The following is a 23,753-nucleotide window of genomic DNA, read 5'->3' as shown; positions in this document are numbered from 1 at the left end:
GGAGCATCCAATCCTCAAGGATGTGGTGCAGGGATCTTACTTGAAGGCGACAATGGTTTTGTCCTAGAATATTCTCTACATTTGTCATTTAAAGCAAGCAACAACCAAATAGAATACAAGGCTTTAATTAAAGGATTAAGGCTGGCAATTGAACTACAAATCTCAGAACTAAAGGTCTATTGCAACTCTCTACTTGTCGTGCAACAGGTAAACAACCTTTTTTAGGTTAAAGATCACTTGCTAGCAAAATACTTAAACCTTGTCAAAAAATTGATTTCAAACTTTACTAAGTTTGAGATCCACCACATACCTCGGGAGCAAAATCACCGAGCAGATATCTTATCAAAGTTCGGAACCACACAATCACATATTTTTACTCTGCATCAATCAACCTTTCTTACACCAAGTATCAATCTAACTGAAGTTGTAAGTGTAGCTTAGGAAGAAGATTGGTGATGACCCTATATGCAATATCTCAAAATAGGAAACATCCCACAACACTAACATAATATCAGAAAATTCTGACGACAAGCATCTTTCTTCACAATATTCAATAATTCTCTATATAAACGAAGATTTTCTCGTCTTTTGTTAAAATGTCTTTCCAAGTCAGAAGCCGACTTAGCTATATCAAAAGCTCATGAAGGTATCTGTGGAACCCACGTAAGAGCTTGGAGCCTAGTGTCCAAGATCCTTTGTGCATGATTCTTCTGGCCGACCTTACAGCAAGATTGTCATGCCAAGGTCAAAGCTTGCCCTAATTGCCATAAGCACTCTCCAATAATACATATTCCAGCCGAGGTATTATATCACTCTGACGTAAGTTGGCCTTTTAATCAATGGGGCTTGATATACTCGGCCCCTTCCCATTAGCACCGGGATAGGTAAAATTTTTCATCGTCGCCATTGATTACTTTTCAAAATGGATTGAGGCTTAACCTTTGGCCAAAATAATATCTCAATAAATGATTTCTTTTGTTTGGAAATATATCATATGTAGATTTGGTATACATCGGCATGTCATTACTGACAATGGTCCCCAGTTTGCCGATAAAAAAATTCACCTCTTTTTTGCAGAATTTGAAAATAACACACCATTTTTCTTCAGTAGAACACCCACAAACAGATGGCTTAGCAGAAGCAGCCAATAAGGTCATTTTACATGCCCTAAGGAAAAAACTAGATGATGCCAAAGGACTTTGGGCCAAACTAATACCCAAAGTTATATGGGGATACAACACTATTGTTCATTCAACAACAAAAGAAACACCTTTCAGATTGGTGTATGGATTTGAAGCCATGATACCCTTGAAGATCTCTCAGTCCTCCATTAGAACTCAGATAGACGATCAAACTGAAGCTCGACGCGTAGGCCTAGACACAATTGAAAAAATCAGGAATATTACAACACTCTGCCACCGAGCAATGCTACAAAACATAGCTCGGCGACACGACCTAAAATTCAATCCCCGCTCATTTCAAACAAATGATTTGGTTTTATGAAAAACAGAGCAGGCTAGATAACCTTCATCACATGGTAAGCTAGCCGCAAATTGGGAGGGCCCATTCCGAGTTATTGAGGTTCTAGGAAATGGAGCATATCGCCTACAATCCTTGGATGGTACAACTTTACCTAACACATGGAATATCTCTTCCTTAAAGAATTATTATGGTTAAAAGACAGGGACAAGTTTGTTCTCTTTTTCCTACTCACAAGATTTTTTCCAAAAGGGTTTTGTTTGGAGAGGTTTTAACGCGGCTTGCCTACCTATTCACAGATTGGCATAACATGCCTCAACAAAATCGGCAAATCAGCTATCCAACATACCGGATAATCCAACAACACGGTATCAATAATGGTATAACGCAATACCAAATATGTCCTATCGAACATATCAAACAATTCAAACTTGCTGGTCACTACCTTCAAATTTATGACCAGAACAATCTAACAAAACGAGATATATAATTTGGAATATCAAACTATCAAAAACAAAATAACATTAACGGATCATCAACTGATAAAAAAAGATCAACAATATGCACAATACCAATGTTAAGAAAATACAGAAACTACATCTGTCTTTAACCAAAATATAAAGTAACAAACTGTTCTGCAACATTTTCACCCCCATCCTCAGCAACCTGTTCATCATCCACCAAACTCCCATCACAAACAATCTTGCCCAGATCCATCTGAGAAAAAATCTTGCCCAGGAACTAGAAACTTGGCTTGCATCATTGCTCGCTCAAAACCCTCAGCAAATGCATCCAAAATTTCAATATGTCAGTTTTTCACAAACTCTTTCAACTTAACCGTCACCTCAATAACTTGGTTTTGTAAGTTAGAAACCTCAACTTCTTTCTTCTTTGTAATCTCTACCTCCTTCTCATACTTATTTTGAACTAACTTTAACTCCTCCTCCTTATCTGTAAATTTCTTCTTCGTTTCTGTCAGTAAACCCTCCTTTAAAGTTAAGTCCTGTTCTAAACTAGCCACCTCTTCAGTTTTGCCCAACAACTTCTTATGTTTCACCTCCCTACTCCGATCAATACTAGCCGATCGGAGACCAACAACCTAACAAAGGGTATGTATATAATAATAAAGCTATATTGCAAACCATATTCTAAAGACAATAAAACTGTAGATTCAAACTTGCAAGAACTGATCTACAGCAGCATCATCAACTTCTTCAATCAAAGTAACGTCAGCCGATGACTGCAACATTTCATCGGCCACAACCATATAAGGAAACTTTTTATTCCACAGGGATGAACCTTCACCATCCTCAGAAAAATCGTGCAGCTTCTGTTGACTATCCACAATTGCATTAGGCTCTTCCAACGGAATGTCCTTCTCTATCACATCATCGGACGCATCAAACGACAAGCTCATATTTTCTCTTTTTAAAGATAATCTTCCTCTTCCTGGGTTTGGGTTGATCAACCTCACCTTCCCCGTCCTCTTTGACAGGGTTGAATGACGAACCTTCCTTCTCCAAATTTTTAGTTTTCAGCCGTGCTCTTAAAGTTTCTGCTGAGACCCCAGGATATTTGCCGCCTACATAAAAAATACAGCATATTCAGAATAAGAATTACCGATAAACATAACTAATCTCTATGCTGAGCTTACCAAAATAATTTAAAACAATAACCTTATCCTCCTCCCATGGGAGCAACTCAAATACAGACATCAAATTGTTCCGATCAATAGACTCCACTAGAAAATCAATTATGCACTCATTTCTCGGATCTATTTCTTCTGGACCCAAAATTTGTTATGGCTGACAACCCCAGTACAGAGGAAACTTCTCACCCAAATTTTCATCCAGGTAAAAAGGAAAATTTTTATCAACAGATTTGACTTTTAAAAAGATTTCTTTAAAATCTTTAAAAGAGGATTTATATAGTTTGAAAATTGAAAATCTAGAAGAACTGTTAAGGTTAACCCAAACTTCCCTCTAAACCCCTTGACTTGAAACAGTGTAAAAAACAACTTCAGTGAAAGTTTTATTTCCAAAAATTCCATTAGAATTTCAAAACACGTCAAGAATTTCCAACCACTCGGGTGCAATTGAGGAGTGCAATTCAATTATTTTAAAACTTTACATTCAAACTCAGTAAAGGGAAGTTTCACACGAAACTCCTCTAAGACACAACTGTGCATATAAAAAAAACTCAAAATCAGCCCTTCTACGAAACACACGCTCCGCGCTGGTACACGGCAACAACTCAACCTGCACACCCGAACCCTCTCTTACTATCCTTTTAACATCTACCTAAGCCACGTTATCTCCATCTACAAACAGAGAACCCTGTATTTTACATCATCATCAATCCACTCATATGAACCACCATCATCCATCTTCTGTATTTCTTTTTTCTTTTTCTTATCCATTGTTTTCAGAAAACCCGAGAAAAATGAAGGTAGAAGCAAAGACAAAATTCAAAGACTAGAGTTTTTGAAACTAACCTTTCTTACTCATTTCTTCATTAGCTTCTTTTTCTACATGTTTTCATCAAAGAAACTTAAACTTTGATTTAACTCTCAGGATTCCAAAAATAACATAAAATCCAATTAATGAAACCAGTTGAGTTCCTCTATGCACTAAACCAAAACCGCTTCCCACTTTTTCAAATCCACGGCTACCAACACTTTGGTAACTGCAACAGTCATTCAACTTACTATTTGACAAGACCAAAACCGCTTCCCACTTTTTCAAATCCACGGCTACCAACACATTGGTAACTGCAACAGTCATTCAACTTACTATTTGACAAGACGTTTACTCTTCTAGCATTTATTTCACTCGATTTATTTATTTACATTTGTTTTAATGAAAAATGTTGAACTGGGGCTCCCTAATTATAACACGTCGAATTATACCCAATCATTCAAAACTCAACCTACTTTATTAAAATACTGATCAGGCAGAGTTCGGGGGCTGTGATATGACGAAAATGGATCCTCTCAATTGTTAAAAAAATTGAGAGTGTAAAGTGTGATCTTTAACCTTTTATTATTCTCTCTCTCATATTTATTCTTGGTCCCACTTATAAAACTAATGGTGAGAGATCACACTTTACTCCCTCAATTGTTAAAAAAAATTGAGAGGATTCATTCCCGTGATATGGCCGTTATAAATCGGCTAAAACGGTATAACTCGGTGACTAACGTTATAAGATCGGTTATCAATAAACGGTCGCCCGAATAAAAACGTCTCCATATATCATTATTCTCCATAAAAGGAGAAATATTCAAAATACAATGATGGAATACTCCATCTTATAAAAGGGGAGGTAAGACACTTTTATATTCAAGTACATCTAGATAATTCTTATACTATCTTGACCGTCAGAGTGTACTAAAAGCCGAGATATAACTCTACAAAAAAAAAAAAAGGTCATATTCGATCAGCAGAAAGTGAGTTTTATCTTTACTTATAGTTCGACCACACAAGAACATATATCATGTTAAAGTTTCTTCAGAAAATGTCAAATTAGTTGGATCCACCACTAATCAAACGTTAAAAAAAAAATAAAACACAATTAAAATTAACTATTCAACTGATAGAATTTTTGACGAAGATAAACCCAACGACTTATGAACATCACTTAATTTAAAAAAAGTGATGACACTGAGTCACTGATACATCGACTAAAATAAACTTCAAGCACAATATAGTTGACTATTAAACTTGGTGTTCCGTCTGTGATGACCGAGGTTGATGATCTCCGGCCGAGCACTTGGATGCGTGGCTAGATTATATGTTGTCCTCGAGCAACGACGTGAGTTTAACCTCGGCCTTCTGAAACACGGCAGCGGGAGCACCTGCACAAAGCACTCCGACGCTCAAGTAAGTGGGAGAATAATTAATGAATAAAGAGTAAATAACTAGAAGTGAATGTGGAACCTGCCCCTTTCTGAATCAAGGGGTAAGATTTATAGGCTCCTCGAGTTTGCTGGTGAGCTCCTGTTAGTTCCGATATTCCTGGTCAAGTGCCGTTATGGATATCTTGTGAAGAGACGTGATTGAGTGGCGTATTCTGTTTCGGAGATAATTTATAAAGTTTGTTTGTTCAGTTCTGCTCGGTTCCGATTTTTAAGGTCAGTCTGCCACTGAACCTCCATGCCGATTATGGTGTGGTACGCATCATAGCCCCCCAGGTCGGCTAGCGTTCCGTATAGGTCGGTAGGCGAGCTTTTTGTTTTTCATACGTGGCTAGGTTTTGTTTTGAGAAAATTTGAAAAGGGTTTAACTTGTCTCTTCGCGAATCGTGTCATCTTTTATTGTCCATTATTGCCGTTTCGGTTTCCACGTTTGTTAGTGGGCATGAATTAATTTACCCACTTTGTTAGTGGGCTTGCAATAATAGTTATTTTCATTGTTTTGGAAATTACGCTGTGTTGCTCCTAGTCTTCAAGTCTGCGCTATGTCTTCGAAAGGTAAACGTTTTCTGACTCTTCTTTGACTGTTCGTTTCTGCATACTCTGTCATGGCGGGAGAGAAATTGAAAGAAAAATTGAAGGCTATTGAGGATAGGGAAGACGACCCATATCACTGGGTCCAAGATGATGTGAAGACACGTTCATCTTCCTTCATCAGCGTTGAATCCCTTTCTGATTTGAGGGGCATAGATTTCGTGAGGGGGGGTTCTGGCGTCGTTGTCGAGTTTCAGCCCTGTTCTAGTAGTGATAGGGTTTGTGAGAGGAGGGGTGACTGGGAGTATTTTTATATGTATACTCCATGCATGGTTGAACTTGGAGTGAAGTTTCCCTTTTCTTCTTTTGAGTGTGACGTCCTTACTCAGCTAAACTGTGCTCCGTCACAGTTGCACCCAAATTCTTGGGCGTTCCTTCGCGCATTTCAATGTCTGATGGAATTCCTCTCCTTCCCTTGTTCGCTGTCTTTATTCTTTTCCTTTTTTCAGGCAAAGGGGGTTCGTAAGGGGTTGTGGGTTTGTTTCAGTAGCTTTCCGGGTCGGTCTGTATTCCTTCTTTATAAGTCCTCTTTCAAGAACTTCAAATCTCTTTTTGTGAAAGTCCGCTCGGCCGAGTCTGAGTACCCTTTCTATTTGGATGGTGAGTTGAGCGAGAAATTTCCTCTCTACTGGTGTTCTGAACCGACTCAGATCCTCGAGGCTTCTGAGAGGAGTGAGGAAGAGGAGTTTGTGATGAACTTTATTGTGGAGAGTGTTGCTGCTGGGGAATGCTTGTCCATCCCTGAAATTTTGCGTTTATATGATTTGGGTGATAATGAGGGTCTTAGGGCTTACATAGGTAATGTTTTTTGGTGTTTTGTTATTAAGTATTGGACATTTGCCGAGTTTGTCTGACATTTGGTGGTTTTTTTAGGTGGCCGAGTTCCCTTGTTGGATCCGAACAAGCTGCAATCTTTCTTGAGTAAGAAAAAGGAGAAAGGGATTGGGAGTGCTGGTGATCGGAAGGATGCGGGCGAGCAGGCTTTCTCGTCTGTTGCGCATCCTGCGTCTTCATTTAAAAGGAAGAGAGACGATACTTCCTTAGAGGTTATTTCCGAAGGTGATCGTGAGGTTGTAGGTGGTGGCGGAGTTGCCTTTGATCGGCAGAAAAAGCTTCATGGCTTCATTGCTGGTTCTAGCTCGCACTCCCTTTGGAACGAACAGTTTAATTTCGCGGAGCTTTCTGATAGGGCCTCGCAGTATCCTGGGGACATGCTTATGACGCGCCGAGCTGGAATGGAAGCGCTCGGTAAATTTGTTCAGGTATGTTTTGTTTTGTGTTTCTTGTTTTTTCAACCTTTTGTATTGTTCTCATACTACGGATGCTCGGTAGGTGGTTGCTTCTCGCTTACTCTGCGTTGGTCGGACTGTTGAGTGCGTTGGTGCTGATCAGCAAGAAGCTGTGAACAAGGTCTCTTCCATGGAGAAGTCATATACAGCTCGGATTGCTGATTTGGAGAAGGTTGTAAAGGAAAAGGAAGATGTTGCTACCAGTGCTGTGGCTAAAGCGAAAGAAGCTGAGGATGAGGTGGTTCGTTTAAGAGATCAAATCCGTTTGTTGCAAGCTGAAGTTATGGAGCACGACGTGGCCAAAGGTCGGCTTACTTCCCGTGTGCATGAGCTAGAGGAGGCTGGGATGGAGATGTTCTCTTATGGCTTTGATCGTGCTGTGAGTCAGATTGCCCTGTTAGCCCCTAATTTTGATTGTGATAAGCTCGATATTACAAAGATAGTTGTAGGTGGAAAGTTAGTTGTGGATGGTACTGTGGAGGAGCACGATGAGAATGCTCCTTCTTAGTTTGTTTGTATTTGTGGCTTTTGTTTTGACTGTCTGAGCTCTAGACTGTTAGTTTTTTGGACTTTGTATGGTATTTGGCCGATGTTAGGCCGGTTTGACTATTAGGTGGTGGTATTTGGCCGACGTTTCAGGCCAGTTTGATAATATAATATATTTATAGTAAGTGTTTTTGCTTTGTTATATTTTGTCATTGTCAGGCTTTATTTGAAAAGAATTTATCGCTTTTATTTGGATTCGGGGGGCGTCCGGCCTCATTAAAACCCTCCTTAGGCAAAACCCTTTCGTTGGGAAAAAAGCTCTAAGGGGGAAAAAGAGTACCTTCATTCGCATTTTGTACAAACTATGACATATACATTTTGAGTGATGAGATGTTCCAGTTTCCTGGGATGGCATTGCCTTGTAATGTTTGGAGTTGATATGCCCCCTTGCCGAGCACTTGGGTAACACGGAAGGGGCCTTCCCAATTTGCGGCGAGTTTGCCATGAGCTGGAGGTCTTCTGGCTTCCTCTGTTCGCCTGAGCACAAGGTCACCTTTGTTGAATATCCTCGGAATCACCTTCCTGTTGTATTTTCTTTCCATTATTCTTTTCTGGGCCCTTTGTTTGATAGCGGCGATTTCCCTGTCCTCTTCGGCTAGGTCAAGCTCGGCGCTCCTGGCCCTTTGATTTTGTTGTTCGTCGTACAACTCGGCTCTTAACGTCGGTAATCCGACCTCAATAGGGATCAGTGCTTCTGAGCCATAGACCAACTTGAAGGGTGTTTCGCCTGTAGTGTTATGTATTGTGGTGTTGTAACTCCACAGTACTTCGGGAATGAGCTCGGCCCATTCTCCCTTTGCGTTGTCGAGCTTCTTCTTTATTGCCTGCAACACAACTCGGTTAGCAGCTTCGGCTTGCCCATTAGTTTGTGGGTGTTCTACCGAGCTAAAACGATGTTGAATATTGAAATTTTTTAGAAATAAACCGAGCTTATTGTCTGTGAATTGTCTACCATTGTCTGATATTATTTCTTTTGGTATCCCAAAGCGGCATATTATATTTCTCCAAATAAAAGATCGTACCTTTTCAGCTGTTATCTTTGCTAAAGGTTGCGCTTCTATCCATTTTGAGAAGTAGTCTATGGATACCAAAAGAAATTTTACCTGTCCTGGTGCTGTTGGGAAGGGGCCGAGGATGTCAAGCCCCCATCTGTAGAAAGGCCAGCTTACCTCCATGCTGTGCAGTACTTCGGCTGGCTTGGTTGAGATCGCCTCATGTTTCTGGCATTTGTCGCATGTTTTGACCTTAGCTATGCAATCTCTCTTTATGGTCGGCCAATAATATCCTGTTCGGATTATTTTTGCGGCGAGAGCTCGTCCTCCTATGTGGTTCCCACATACTCCTTCATGGACTTCATTCATTACTTCTCTGGCCTGGTTTTGGTCGAGGCATCTTAATAGTGGTTGTGAGAAACCTCGTCTGTATAGTTCTCCTGATATTTTTGTGTAGAAGCTTGCCTTACGTTTGAACTGTTGAGGATGGAGCTCGTCTCTGGGTAATGTACCTGTACATATGTATTCAAGGAAAGGTTTCCTCCAATCGTGGTGGTGGTTAATGTTTTCAATACATAATAATTCAATGCTCGGTTTTGTGAGTGTGTGCTGTGATAATGTTGATGTTTGTGTGTCCGCTCTGGTGGCGGCGAGCTTAGATAGTATATCTGCCCTGACGTTTTGCTCTCTATGCACATGTAATATGGTGAACGAACTGAAATTTGAAATTAGATCCTTTGCTATGAGCCAGTATTGTTCTAGCAAGGGATCTTTTACCTGGAATTCTCCTCGGATTTGTTGGACCACCAGGAGGGAATCGCAATGTGCCGTTAAGTTCGTTGCTTTGTGGCTTAGGGCGAGCTTTAATCCCGCTATGAGGGCTTCATATTCGGCCTGATTGTTGCTTGCCGAGAAGTGAAATTGGAGGGCTTGCTCGGCTACCACCTTATTTCCCTCCTTTAATATCATTCCGGCCCCGCTTCCTTCTCGACTTGATGCCCCATCTACGTGCAATTCCCATGTTTCAATGTGATCGTGTGGGGTCATCTCTGTGATGAAGTCGGTGAGAACTTGTGCCTTGAGGGCCGGCCTTGTTTGAAACTGAATGTCGAACTCTGAGAGTTCAATTGACCATTTGGTCAACCGCCCTGCCAGTTCTGGTTTTGTTAATATTTGTCTCAGTGGATGATTCGTCCTTACTATTATTGTGTGGCTTTGGAAGTAGTGCCTGAGTCTCCTTGCTGTTGTTATCAGTGCAAGGGCGAGTTGTTCTATCTTCGGATATCGTTGCTCGGTTGGTTGCATGACTCTGCTGACGAAGTATACTGGCTGTTGCGTTTTTCCTGTTTCGAGAATAAGGGCCGAGCTTATAGCATAGTTTGAAACAGATAAGTATAAATATAAAGGGTCACCGATTTCTGGTCTTTGTAGCACGGGTGGTGTTGCTAAGATCGCTTTGAGCTCGGAAAATGCTTTCTCGCCTTCCTCTGTCCAATGAAATTTTTTGTTCTTTGATATCGTTTGGAAGAGGTGATATGCTCGGCTTGATGCAGCGGGGAGGAATCGAGATAGTGCAGCTACCCTTCCTGCAAGTTGCTGTACCTCTTTTATCGTTTTAGGGCTTTCCATGTTGAGTATTGCTGAGCATTTTTCAGGGTTCGCCTCGATTCCTCGGGATGTGAGCATGAATCCGAGAAACTTTCCCCCCTTTACTCCGAAGGCGCACTTCTCGGGGTTCAGTCTCATATTGTAATTTCGTAGTTGGCCAAATATTTCCTTGAGGTCTTCACAGTGCGATTTTTCTCTCTTGGTTTTCGCGACCATGTCGTCCACATATATCTCCATGTTGCGTCCTATTTGGTGATGGAAGACTTTGTCCATCAAGCGTTGATAGGTCGCACCTGCATTCTTTAAGCCAAATGGCATTACACGATAACAAAAGTTTCCATGTTCGGTAATGAATGCTGTTTTGCTTTGATCTTCAGGATGCATTAGTATTTGATTATACCCCGAGTATGCATCCATGAAGCTCAAGCTTTCGAAACCTGAAGCGTTGTCTACAAGTTTATCAATGCATGGTAAAGGGTAGGCGTCTTTAGGACATGCTTTGTTCAAATCTGTAAAATCGACGCACATGCGCCATTTACCTGAGTTTTTTCTTACCATTACCACATTCGAGAGCCATGTGGTGAAGCGGATTTCTCTGATGAAGTCGGCTTGTAGGAGTTTACTGGTCTCTTCCAGGGCCGCCTTTGATTTCTCTGCTCCTAGGTTTCTTTTCTTCTGGGCTAAGGGTCGGCTCGAAGGATTGGTGGCGAGTTTGTGACAGATGATCTCCGGACTTATGCCCGGCATATCTGCTGGGGTCCAGGCGAATAAGTCTGCGTTGGCCCTTAGCAGCTTTACGAGATCCGACCTTTCTTGCCCTTGTAGTGCTTGACCTATGTATGTTACTTGCTCTGGTTTGGACGTTAGTTGAATTTTTTGGAGTTCGTCAGTTGGTTGTGGTCTCTCTTGTGTGTCTCCTCTGGGGTCGAGTTCGGCTAGGGAAAGGACTTCCTCTCTGGTTTGTACTGCTTTGATCTCATGTTGTCTTCCTCTGTTATCCGATCTTTTTAAGCAAGAGTTATAACACTGCCGAGCTTGTTGGCGGTCTGAGTGGATCGTTGCTATTTTTCCGTCCTGTGCCTGAAACTTAACACATAGGTGGAAAGTTGATATTACTGCTCTGAACATGTTCAGAGCAGGTCTCCCGAGAATAATGTTATAAGGACTATCGCAATCGACAATCAGGTATTGTATATCAAGTGTTCGGAATGACGCGTTTTCACCTATTGTTGTTTTAAGCCATATATAACCTTTTATGGGTACCCTTTCTCCGGAGAATCCTACCAGTTCTCCGGAGGAGGGTTGTATGAGTTTTTCAGATAGGTTCATCTTTAAAAATGTAGAATGAAAAAGTACGTCTGCGCTGCTACCTGGGTCCAAAAGGACCTTTCTTACCAGTAGGTCGCCTGTCTGGATAGAAATTACGACCGGGTCGTCCAGGTGTGGGGCGGCCGAGGACATATCCGCTTTATTGAAGGTGATCTCTAAATCTGGTGCGTCGCTCTTGTTTGGAGGTGAGGCTCCTTCTATGGCTAGCATGGCTCGGTAACTTCGTTTCCTGGCCGATGTTGTTTCGCCGCCTCCAGCGAATCCCCCGGAGATGCAGTTTATGACTGCCTTGGGCAGGTTGTTGTTCGGCCACTTTTCCTTGTTTACTGAAGTCGGTTGCCTTTCCTCCCTGCCCCGGTCGTCTTCCTTATGCTTCCTCGCCTCAATGTATTTGTCCAATAGGCCTTGCCGTGCAAGCCTTTCCAAAAGGTCTTTGGCTATTATGCATTCGTCGGTGGTGTGTCCGTATTTTTGATGGAAAGCACAATGTTTGGTTTTGTCTACGAACCTCTGGTCTTGGTAACTGCCTGCTCTTATTGGGGGTTTTATAATCTTGGCATTGAGTATTTCCTTGATTATCTTTTCCCTTCTTGTGTTGAATCTGGTGTAATTGTCAAACTTCGGAGTGAGCTTGAACGTTTTGCCGACCTCCTTGTTGTGGGTCGATCTCATTGATCGTTCCTCCTCCCTTATGGGTTTCCTTTCCGTTTTGTTGGCCTCGCGTAGTTCTTCAATTTCCATTTGTCCGGCTGCCCTTTCCCTGAACTCCTCCAGTGTCTTCGGTTTGGTGATGGCGATTGTTTCTCTGAATTTGCCAGGTCGGAGGCCGGCCTTAAGCGCATGGAGATGGACAGCCAGATCTAGGTCGGGTATCTCCATGGTCGCCTCTGCAAACCTGGTCAGGTAATCTTTTAGGCTCTCCTGTGGACCTTGGCGGATCGTGCCGAGGTAATCTGATCCGTGGACGTAAATTCTCGCTGCGGCGAAGTAATCAATGAAGGACTTCGCCAGTTCTTCAAATGATGAGATTGAACCTGCAGGTAGTTTTGAGAACCAAAGCAAAGCTGCTCCGTCAAGATATGTCGGGAATGCTCTGCAAAGCACAGGTTCATTGTTAGGACCGTTAAAAAACATCATAGATTGAAATTTCTTAATGTGAGCCCGGGGATCACCAATCCCCTTATACGGCTCAAGTGAGGAGGGGAGTGTGAAATGTTTTGGCATTTGAAAATTTGTGATTTCTTCGGAAAAAGGGTTGTCCAAGGTCAGTCTCTCTTTCGGTGGGTCAGCGATCAGCAGGTCAGGCGCGCCCTGGGAAGATCTTTTGGAGCTTCCCTCGCCTATCTGGTTGGCGTTATTTCGTGCTGATAGTTCGGCTAGTCTTTTGACTTCCGCTTGAAGTTCCGCCATTTGGGCCATGAGTTCGGCCTGTGTGAATTGAGGGACTCCATTGTCAGCCATGACAGGGACCCGTGCTATCCTGCGAAGAAAAACTCAAGAGGTAGAAATATAATAGGGAATCGTGGGGTTAGTGTTATCGGCCCCACGGTGGGCGCCAAATGTTCCGTCTGTGATGACCGAGGTTGATGATCTCCGGCCGAGCACTTGGATGCGTGGCTAGATTATATGTTGTCCTCGAGCAACGACGTGAGTTTAACCTCGGCCTTCTGAAACACGGCAGCGGGAGCACCTGCACAAAGCACTCCGACGCTCAAGTAAGTGGGAGAATAATTAATGAATAAAGAGTAAATAACTAGAAGTGAATGTGGAACCTGCCCCTTTCTGAATCAAGGGGTAAGATTTATAGGCTCCTCGAGTTTGCTGGTGAGCTCCTGTTAGTTCCGATATTCCTGGTCAAGTGCCGTTATGGATATCTTGTGAAGAGACGTGATTGAGTGGCGTATTCTGTTTCGGAGATAATTTATAAAGTTTGTTTGTTCAGTTCTGCTCGGTTCCGATTTTTAAGGTCAGTCTGCCACTGAACCTCCATGCCGATTATGGTGTGGTACGCATCACTTGGTATACACAGTATACATTAGTGTCTATCTGATTTATCTATGGCAGCTGCATACAAATAAATTAACATTAAGCTTTTCAACAGAAACCGATAAAATCAAAGACAAATTGCATATTGTCTGTTGGATCTGACCTTATGAATCAGGATGACGATTGAGTATGAAGAAGCAGTAGCAGCAGCAGTTGTTGGTATACTAATCATATCATACTACTTGTACTTCATCAAAACTGCACGTGACGACGATGCTTGCAAGCCACAACCACCGCCGGAGGCGGCCGGTGGCTGGCCACTAATCGGCCACCTGAAAATCTTTAGTGGTTCCGATCAGCCACCTTATGTTACCCTGGGAACCATGGCAGACAAGTACGGACCAATATTCAGAATACGAATCGGCGTGCACCCTGCCATAGTTGTGAGTTCTTCAGAGCTAGCCAAAGAGTTATTCACGACGCACGATGCCATAATTTCTTCTCGTCCAAAATATACCGCCGCAAAAATCCTAGGACAAAACTATGCCAATTTCGGTTTCTGTGCCTACGACAATTACTGGCGCGAGATGCGAAAGATAACAGCCTCGGAGTTACTCTCCACTCGCCGGTTCGAGTTGCTTCGCGATATCAGAGATTCAGAGGTGGGGTATTCAATGAAAGAGATATACAGAACGTGGTTGGAGGAAAGAGAAGGCTCTAGAGGGTTGTTATTGGAGATGAATAAGTGGCTGGGAGATATGAACCTGAACGTGATTCTGAGGATGGTTGCGGGGAAGAGGTACTCAGCGAAGGGTGGCGATGAGCGGCAGGTGAGGCGGATCAGGTTGGCGTTCAGGGAGTTCTTTCGTCTTACCGGAGTGACGGTTGTTGGGGATGCGATTCCTGCTCTTAGGTGGTTTGATTTTGGTGGTAAAATAAAGGAGATGGAGAAGGCGGCTAAGGAAATGGACGAGATAGTTAGTGAGTGGATTGAAGAACATCGAGAGAACAAAGACTCTGGAGTGGCAAAAACAGAACAGGATTTTATTGATGTGTTGCTTTCTGTCCTTGATGGGGTTGATCTTGCTGGCTTTGATGCTGACACTGTGAACAAAGCTACTTGCTTGGTACACATTTATTACCTAGCTCTGTTCTGTTATTTCCAATATCACCTTTGCTTGTTTGCTTCAAGGGATTGAAAGTGATTCAATGACATAAAATGAAATTAACCAAGTTGATTATCCATTTACACCCACTGAAACAAGGAGCGAAAATCAGGAATGGATCCTCTTAATTTTTTTTAACAATGGAGGGAGTAAAGGATTAGAGATCAAAATTTAGTCTCTCAATTTTTTTTAACAATTGAGAGGATGCATTCCCATGAAAATCATTACTCAATTACCTAATATTTGAAAATAGTTGTATGTTCCTTCAACCTTAGATGAAAATTGTTTTACTGCTACGTTTTTTCACACAATAAGAATGGCTGGTAGATATAAACATGTGCCTAACGCTTTATTTTCTCATCATGCTGTGTAATTTTATTGTGAATAATTCCCTTGTGGGTTTTATAAAAGCTAGCGGAGCCACACTTAGTTAAGTTGTATTAATTTGGGGCCAATCCTAGATATTAAGTTAATTTATGTAGCGACAATAGTTGAATGTCCAAAAATAGTGATGTTATATTGTTATGGTTGCATTTTGCAGACGCTAATTGCAGGGGCAACGGACACAACAACAGTTACCATGACATGGACACTTTCGTTATTACTGAACAATCGCCACGTTTTGAAGAAGGTTCAAGATGAACTAGACGAGCAAGTAGGCAAGGAGAGACTAGTGAAGGAATCAGATATTAACAAACTAAAATACCTTGAAGCTGTGGTCAAAGAATCACTGCGATTGTACCCGGCTGGGCCACTATCAGGGCTTCGTATATTCACAGAGGACTGTACCTTAGGGGGTTACCATATCAAACAAGGCACACGATTGTTCTTGAATCTTTGGAAGCTTCACAGGGATCCTCGCGTATGGTCAAACCCACTGGAATTCAAGCCGGAGAGGTTCATAAGCACGCACAGCGATGTGGATGTGAAGGGTCAGCATTTTGAGCTTCTTCCGTTTGGCGGTGGAAGAAGGTCGTGTCCTGGCATAACATTTGGGCTTCAAATGACGAAGTTGGCGTTAGCTGCATTCTTGCATGCATTTGAGATCACAACTCCCTCAGATGCTCCTGTTGATATGAGTGCTACGTATGGACTCACAATCATCAAAACCACACCGCTTGAAGTTTTCGCCAAACCTCGTTTATCCCCTTCTGTTTTATCATTAAACACCCTTGCATGAATAATGAATTTGCATATTGCTTTTTTGTGTTGCCTGCTTGTACTTGACTTGACTACTGCTACCTTTCGGACCTGGTTTGTGCTTAGAACTTCATGGTTAGTTCATGCTACCATCTTATTTAAGTACTATATCTGTGTTAACTATAAATGAAAAGATAAGAAACTCAGAGGATCTATACACGCCACAAATTAAATTCCTTGTCTTATCTGTTGAAGCTAAGTTACTTACCATGTATTCAACGCAACCAAGTATTGGTTACTTTTCAAATTTAATCCCGCTAGATAATTAACAGATATTTAGTCAACAATAAATCAATAAATATTTTTAAACTGTATTTCATACTAATTGATTATTATTAATTAATAATTATTAATTACATTTATTTAAAATTAACTAATTAAAAATTATTTACTCATACTTTTCCTTTCAAATTTAGTTATACTTAAAAAAAATAGTAATAGCTATAAGTAAACAAGTTTATATGTAAATTGATTATATACCATTTACGATGATTCAATTATTATTATATTATATATATAATAATATTAAGAGAAAATTTTGGAGCTACTGGTTTTTAATAAATTTAGCCAGCATAAATACTAAATTATTTTTAATAAATAAATTTTATTAATTTATGTATATATATTCTGATAAACGTAAATTTAAATTGTGTTAACTTATGCGTGTAAACTTTAGTAAATATAGAGATACAGATTATTACTAACTAAATTTTAAAAAAAGTAATAATATTTACTAATTATATAATATTTTAATAATATTAAATTAATATTTTATTTAATTATAATAAAAAATAAAAATTAATATTTACAACTAATATTAAGCGACTTTTTCTCTCCCTTTCTTTTTCGCTTTTATCTTTTTATTAGCTAAAAAATAATTTAGTTGGAAAGAAAAAAAATTGATTTCCTACTTAATAGTATCTTAAAGTTAATTTGTCTAATCATGAAAATTTTAAGGTACACGAATGTTACTCAATTCAGTTAAAAATATTAAGAGTCAATATTTTTAATTATAAAAAAGAGTAGAACATAGAAAATTAATTAATATTAATTTAAATATAAGGTAAAATACACGAACAAATATTGATAATTTATCATTTTTGAATTTTAACATATTTTTACAAATATTTGATAATAAAAAATATTAGTAAAAAATTACTAAAATTTATTATTTTTAATTTTATTTAATAAATTTTATAATAAATAAATATTAAATAAAATAAATTTAAATTTTTTTCTTAACATTAACCACTGAAAAATTTTTGGAGGCCAGCAATTTTTAGTATTTTTTACTATCATTTGACCAATATAAATATTAAATTATTATTTTATTAATTTATGTATATAAATTCTGAAAAATGTGGATACAAATTGTATTGATTTATGAGAGTAAAATATATTGATTTATGGAAATGAATTATAGCTCAAATGAAAAAGTTTTTTCATACTCACTTAGAGATTCCGAGTTCGAGTTTCACTCCTAATTTTGGAAAAAAATATTGATTTATTATTTATGTATACAAAATTCTAATAAATATAAATATAAATTATACAAAATATGGGTGCAAATTATTATTAACTAAATATTAATAAAAAATAATAATATTTATTTACCATGTAATATTGATCTTAACCAGTTTATCATGGGATGAAAAGAAAATAAAAATGGCTTATCCAAAACCAAAACACAGTAAATCAATGCACATGCTCTTCAGGTCGTGTGATTTAAAGATTAATTTTTATTATTAAGAATATCATTTTTAAGAATATAATGTCTAGGAACGAGATTATTTGGTATATAAGATTCTTATGTTTGGTTATAAAATTTCATGTTTTGGAATATGTCTGGGAAGTTTCAAAAGTTAATTTTTTAAACTTTTGACTTATGAAAAGTAGTAGTATTAATGTATAGTGTAATTTTTAAAACTAAATTGTAGTTGTCTAAGAAACTATTTAAGTGCTTATAGAGAAGTTAAAAAAAATGACTTCTCTTATAATAAAAATTTTTTTAATCATATTTCTTTTAAAATAAGAACTTTTAGAACTAAAAAATAAAACACAAAATAACTTATTTATAGGCCACTTTTAGGCTCAGTTTGGGTAAATAACTTAAATAAGTTCTTTTGGAAAAGGAGCTTAAAACATAAGGACTTTTATTAATAGCAGCTTATAAATAAGTTATTTTGTGTTTGGATTTTTAGTTATAAAAGTACTTATTTTAAAGTTGTAGCGTTTGGATAAATAACTCAAAAGATAAATTTTTTTTACAAAAGAGAATGAATATTAAAATAACGATGATAACAAATACTTTTCAATATTGAATGTTGATTTTACATAACCTAATCACTAATATTGTATATGATATGGTAGGTGAAAATAAAAAATAAAAATAAAATGTGTGTCAATGTATATTTTATTGCTGTTTTTTATTTTTTATTTTTATTCCTATTAGAACTCTCTTCTCCTTTATTGAGGTCAAGAACTTGTTATAATTATCTATGAAAATAATAATAAGCTATAAAATTACATATGAAAAAAATAAAATTAAAACTGAAATTTCATACCACACTTGAATACAAATTTAATAATAAAAAATAGTGATAAAATAATAAAAAAATATTTAGAAGGAATATATGCAGTAAGTTGTTCAGATGTAATATTGTAATGTGGTGGAGGATCAATACTTCCATCAAATGTTTCATTACGTAAAAATGGTGAGACTTGGAACATTGCGTGAGAATGATAGTGGAAGGCCAGTGCTTCTAGCAGACCTTGTGTGAAAATGGTGATGAAGAGTCAGTATTTTTCATAGAATTAAGAAGGAAAGTAAATTTTTTTGTTTTAAAATTAATTTTTTTTAAGTAAGTGGTAGAATGACTTCTCGAGAAGCAAGAAGTCATATATTTCTACTTCTTCAAAAAGTTGCAAATTAACTTTTCGAGAAGTTAGAAGCTTTTTTTAAAATAGTGCCAAACACATAGATTATGACTTTTCATAATCCAAAAGTTAAAAAAAGTAGCTTCTGCTACTTCCCAAACGGGCTCTTAATATAAGCATATATTGTTTAAGTTATTTTTCCAAAAGAAGCTTAATTAAGCTGTTTACTCAAATTGGACTATGTAATAATCCTAGAAATGAATAAATTTTTATTTGGTTGACTTTAAATTTCTTGATCATATTATGTAATATGTCAAAATTACCCTAACTTATTTAAATTAAATTATTAATGACTATAAATTAAATATAAACCTAATTAAATATTATTATTTTTTTACATTGAATTTTTTTTAAATTTACAAAATATCTCTAATAATAAATTTACTAAAATACCCCTAATAATAAAAATAAAAATGTTTAGCTAAAATTATTATTGATTCTAATTTTTTTAAATTTATTAATATACCCCTAATATCAAATGTCTTTAGTTGAATTATTATTGATTCTAAATTTTTTAAATTTACTAAAATACCCCTAATAACAAATATCTTTAGTTAAAATTATTAGGGGAGATATAATTTTTTAAAATTATTATTGATTCTAATTTTTTCAAATTTACTAAAATTCCCCTACTATCAAATATGTTTAACTAAAATTATTATTGATTCTAATTTTTTTAAATTTACTAAAATACTCCTAATAACAAATATTTTTAGTTAAATTATTATTGATTTTAATTTTTTTAAATTTACTAAAATACTCCTAATAAAAATATCTTTAGTTAAAATTATTTTCTAAATTAATTTTATCACAATTAAAATTAACACAAAATATTTATCTAAATTTTTAAAAATCCCATAATTCATATTTCGTCTCATAATCCCTAGTTGAACTTATATAAAACAAATCTCATCGATTCTAACCACATATATATTAAAAAACTTTACTATTATCCAAATTAAAGTTACAAAGAAATATCAAAAGTTAAAACTTACTAGCAGGCACACATGCACAACTCTTGTATAAAAACGCCTACACATAAGTTAAATAGAATCAATGTTACAATAGACAGTCTCATACATAAAAAAATTCACACAATTATCGAGTATGATGTCTTCTCCTCCATTGTTTTTATATTTCTTGTGCAAGTTGACCCCTCCATCTACCCCAAGCATCGCTTGTCTCAATATGGTGGATTATCCCACCATCTACTCCAAGCATATTTTAATTTACTATCTCATCAATAGGATCTACAATCATCACTCTTCTAATGTGATTATGCAAAAGGCAACATGTAGTTATAACTCTTCCTTGAATCTTAATAGGATAAAATAACCTTCCCCTTAAAATTTTCCATCTTGCTTTCAATACTCCAAATGCCCTTTCAATGATATTTCTAACTTGTGAGTGTTTCATATTAAAAAGATCTTGAGCTGTATTGGGTTGATTATATGGATTAAACTCACTCAAATGATATTTTTATCCTCTATAAGGTGCCAAAAATCCTTCACAATTAATGTATCCATCATCACATAAGTAGTAACGACCTAGTGTGACATATAAAATTGAACAAAATTAATAAAAGATCAAATGGTTACTTTGATAACATACTAAAGTCTCAATAAAATACATTGGGGAACACTAAACTCATTGCGAAAATAGTGCATCTCGCAATACCCTAGAATTCGCAGCTGAACCCTCCCAACTCACCAATACATAGATAAATTGCATATCAGGAACAACCACTCCAAGTACATTGGTTGTTATGTCACCTTTTCTGTTTTGATATCTAGGCTTATCAGCCTTAAGGACATTGACTTTGATATGGATACCATCTAAAGCTCCTAAGCAATTCTAAAATCCAGAAAAAGATCAATTAACTCAATCCTAAAACACACCAACCAAGCATATTTTTTTAATAATATTAGTAAAATAGATTACCTTAAACTATTTCCATCGTTTATCCATTCTATCCTGGCTAAATGGTTGAGGTTTCTTCAGTAAGAGATTATGACATCTCAAATAGCAAACAATACATCATTAAACCGTTTACTAATTATTTCGTTAGATCTCACAAATTGTCTTTTTATTACTCTAATTTTGACGTCATGTGCTATAATATATAAAAATATGGCAACCATTTCTTCTACACCCATATTCCTATTTAGTTCTAACCTTCCAACCCCTCTAAGTATGTTACACAATGCATGAAAGGCATGTCTATCCATTCTTGTATTTTTTATACATGCTAGTTCACTAAAATAAATAATCTTATCGACACTAACATCCCTTATTACTTGCCTACTATAACTATCATTCTATTTTTTTTCTTTTTTTTCAATTGCAATATAATCAAAACATAACAAATTATCAACAACTTAATCATAAGTTCATTCATTAATTCGAAACATAAAATCAAGTAGGCAATAACTCTCATCTTCTGTTTGGAATCTATTCTGTTAAAAAAAGAAAAACATTAAAATAATTGAGGGAAATGAAACATAACACCTACTTAACAAGAAGATTACAATTATAGACCATCATCAGCAAATTGAAAAAAAAATTGTATGAAAGATTGACCAAATATCAAGCTACATTTAGTTTTTAAAATCAATACCTTTTTTATGAGAAAAACATCATATAATTAATTTGACCAACACAGCCTTATTAGACAAACTAGGACTGCTCCAAAGTAAAGAAGAATTGAACATTCCATGATTTTGATTTTTGTATGAGAATTTATCTTTAACTATGTCATAGAATTTTACTGTTCTAACTTCTTGTGCAAGAGAACAGCAACAACACAATAGCCATTGCATGCAATCACTAACATTTTGATTCCCACAACAAAGTTTATTATTATTTGGTGGTAAATTGAACATTTTTCTCATTTGAATCCTCCAATATCCACCATAAAGTAAACTTCATGATTCTTCTTAGATTAGCAAAAATCACATAAGAGTGTTTGGTATGCAACAGAAACATTTTACTTAAGATTAAATAGTCCTCCTCTCCATTCAGGTGCATACTCACAATTTGTCAAGTATATATCCGACAAAATTCAAACAAAATTCAACAAACAGAACTTTAATTACATTTCTGAAATCGGGTTGATTATCATATAGGTCTTATGTTTTCTCTAGTTTAAAAATCATTAAAACAACACATACCAACCATTGACTTGAAAAATTTCAGACAATTGAAGAACCAAACATTGAATCCATATAGAGAAGTATACAAACTTTAAAACACACAAATAGTATAAACATAGATTGTGTTTTAGAATTTCATTATCCACAAATAGTGAAGTTATACAAGTACAGGAGCAAAGAATAGCATAGCATATAAAGCGCAGATTCATTGCAATGCAATACAGAGAATGTAGCAACCAAAATTTATTGATTATCATTATTATATTAACAACCAAAATCACAGTCATAATCTCAATCACAATCAAAGTGAAGGTGAATATAGAGAAAGAAATAAATAATTGGAGGAATAAAGGAATCGTGAATCCAAATACAAGCATACCAGGAAATGCAGTGGGATTGGGCGTTGAAATAGTCAAGAACAGATTAAGTTAATAATATTTTAAACCTAGCACAAACCCTCATGTCAATAAATCATAGCACAAACAGAGTTTAGCAAAAAATAAATAAATAATACACAAAAATGCAAAATAAAAAATCATAATGAAGCAAAATGAAATATTTAAAATTATGCAAACACCTCAAAACTTCAAAATCAATGGCTGCATAAAATTGAATTCCATAAAAACTAAGTAGAACTAAAACCAATTCATCAGAACCATTCACACAAACAGCACAAATGCAATCGTTGAACAAGATATGGACATTGATTATCTTAGGGACCATTGCATTTAAACTGCAAGCAAACGATAATTTAGAATATTTTAACAAAATCATAATGAAACAAAATGCAGAATCAACAAATCCTAACAAAAAAGATGCAAAATTAGAAAGCAAATCCTAACGAAACAAGTAGAAACTCGAAAAATCAGTAAACCCCAAAGTTCAGAACACCCAATCTTCATACAAAAATAATTCAGAGAACGATCAAAAATGAAAACACACCTTTACTATTTGGTGTGGCTCTCAGTTTGCAAGGCAATTCACCATCGCCATCGCCATCGTCATTCTTCTTCGTTCTTCGTCACTGAAAACGAACGAAAAAGAGAGTGAATGATACAGAGGAACACGAACACGAATATGAAAAAGAGATCGATGTAAACCCCGCTAAATTAGTAAATAATTAGTCAATGAATTAAATTTTAATAAGAAAAATTAGAAATATAAATCTTATATTAAAATAGGATAGAGCTCATTAAAACGAGGATTTTGACATTAATTTCAAAGAATTTGGCCTAAGATTGGACTGAACGGACCGAACCGAGCTCAAAATGGACCCAAGGCCCAAACCACACTAACCCATTAATAAGCTTCAGCTCATCACACCGCCCTTCATTTCCTTATTCACGTTCCAAGGCTGAAGGAAGAAGAAGGAGAGGAACAAACCCTTGCCTTGATTTCTAACCACCATAACTCTCAGCTCCGAGCTCCGATCGCAGCACCGTTTGCGACCACGCGTCCAGTGTCGAGCTCTATGATCCTATCAGATCAATTTCATAGGTAAGCTTCACTTTCATCCCAGTTTCTCTATCCCTTAAATTTCAAAAATTTGTAAGAACCCATGTTGA

The 23,753-nt window shown here is 36.9% G+C and overlaps 3 protein-coding genes across 3 annotated transcripts; 2 read left to right on the top strand and 1 right to left on the bottom strand.

Moving 5' to 3' along the window:
* Positions 1 to 2,001: 2,001 nt before the first annotated feature.
* On the bottom strand, positions 2,002 to 13,304 carry LOC148554034 (uncharacterized). The gene is made up of 2 exons (XM_088493359.1): positions 3,156 to 13,304; positions 2,002 to 3,061 (listed from the first exon to the last, which is right to left on the bottom strand). Exon 1 carries the CDS (start codon positions 13,206 to 13,208, stop codon positions 8,121 to 8,123), a length of 5,088 nt encoding a protein of 1,695 aa, XP_088349485.1. The 5' UTR covers positions 13,209 to 13,304; the 3' UTR covers positions 2,002 to 3,061; positions 3,156 to 8,120.
* LOC148554035 (uncharacterized) lies at positions 7,195 to 7,780 on the top strand. Its single transcript, XM_088493360.1, has 2 exons — positions 7,195 to 7,245; positions 7,316 to 7,780. The coding sequence occupies exons 1-2, from the start codon at positions 7,195 to 7,197 to the stop codon at positions 7,778 to 7,780; spliced, it is 516 nt and encodes a 171-aa protein (XP_088349486.1).
* Positions 13,305 to 13,805: 501 nt separating the features above from the next.
* LOC107610180 (cytochrome P450 CYP82D47) lies at positions 13,806 to 16,267 on the top strand. Its single transcript, XM_016312279.3, has 2 exons — positions 13,806 to 14,860; positions 15,441 to 16,267. The coding sequence occupies exons 1-2, from the start codon at positions 13,910 to 13,912 to the stop codon at positions 16,077 to 16,079; spliced, it is 1,590 nt and encodes a 529-aa protein (XP_016167765.1). The 5' UTR covers positions 13,806 to 13,909; the 3' UTR covers positions 16,080 to 16,267.
* The last annotated feature ends 7,486 nt before the right edge of the window (positions 16,268 to 23,753 follow it).

This window comes from Arachis ipaensis, chromosome B7 (genome assembly GCF_059453495.1).
Source record: "Arachis ipaensis isolate K30076 ecotype BB chromosome B7, ASM5945349v1, whole genome shotgun sequence".
In the NCBI taxonomy this organism is placed as follows: Eukaryota; Viridiplantae; Streptophyta; class Magnoliopsida; order Fabales; family Fabaceae; genus Arachis; species Arachis ipaensis.
Note: the sequence above shows the minus strand (reverse complement) of the source record. Positions and strands in the feature narration are given on the sequence as shown.

Coding starts and splice junctions, on each gene's coding strand:
- LOC148554034 (XM_088493359.1), bottom strand. CDS start 13,208: ATGGCTGACAATGGAGTCCCTCAATTCACACAGGCCGAACTCATGGCC.
- LOC107610180 (XM_016312279.3), top strand. CDS start 13,910: ATGACGATTGAGTATGAAGAAGCAGTAGCAGCAGCAGTTGTTGGTATA. Junction 14,861..15,440: donor TGAACAAAGCTACTTGCTTG/GTACACATTTAT, acceptor TGCATTTTGCAG/ACGCTAATTGCAGGGGCAAC.
- LOC148554035 (XM_088493360.1), top strand. CDS start 7,195: ATGCTTATGACGCGCCGAGCTGGAATGGAAGCGCTCGGTAAATTTGTT. Junction 7,246..7,315: donor CGCTCGGTAAATTTGTTCAG/GTATGTTTTGTT, acceptor GATGCTCGGTAG/GTGGTTGCTTCTCGCTTACT.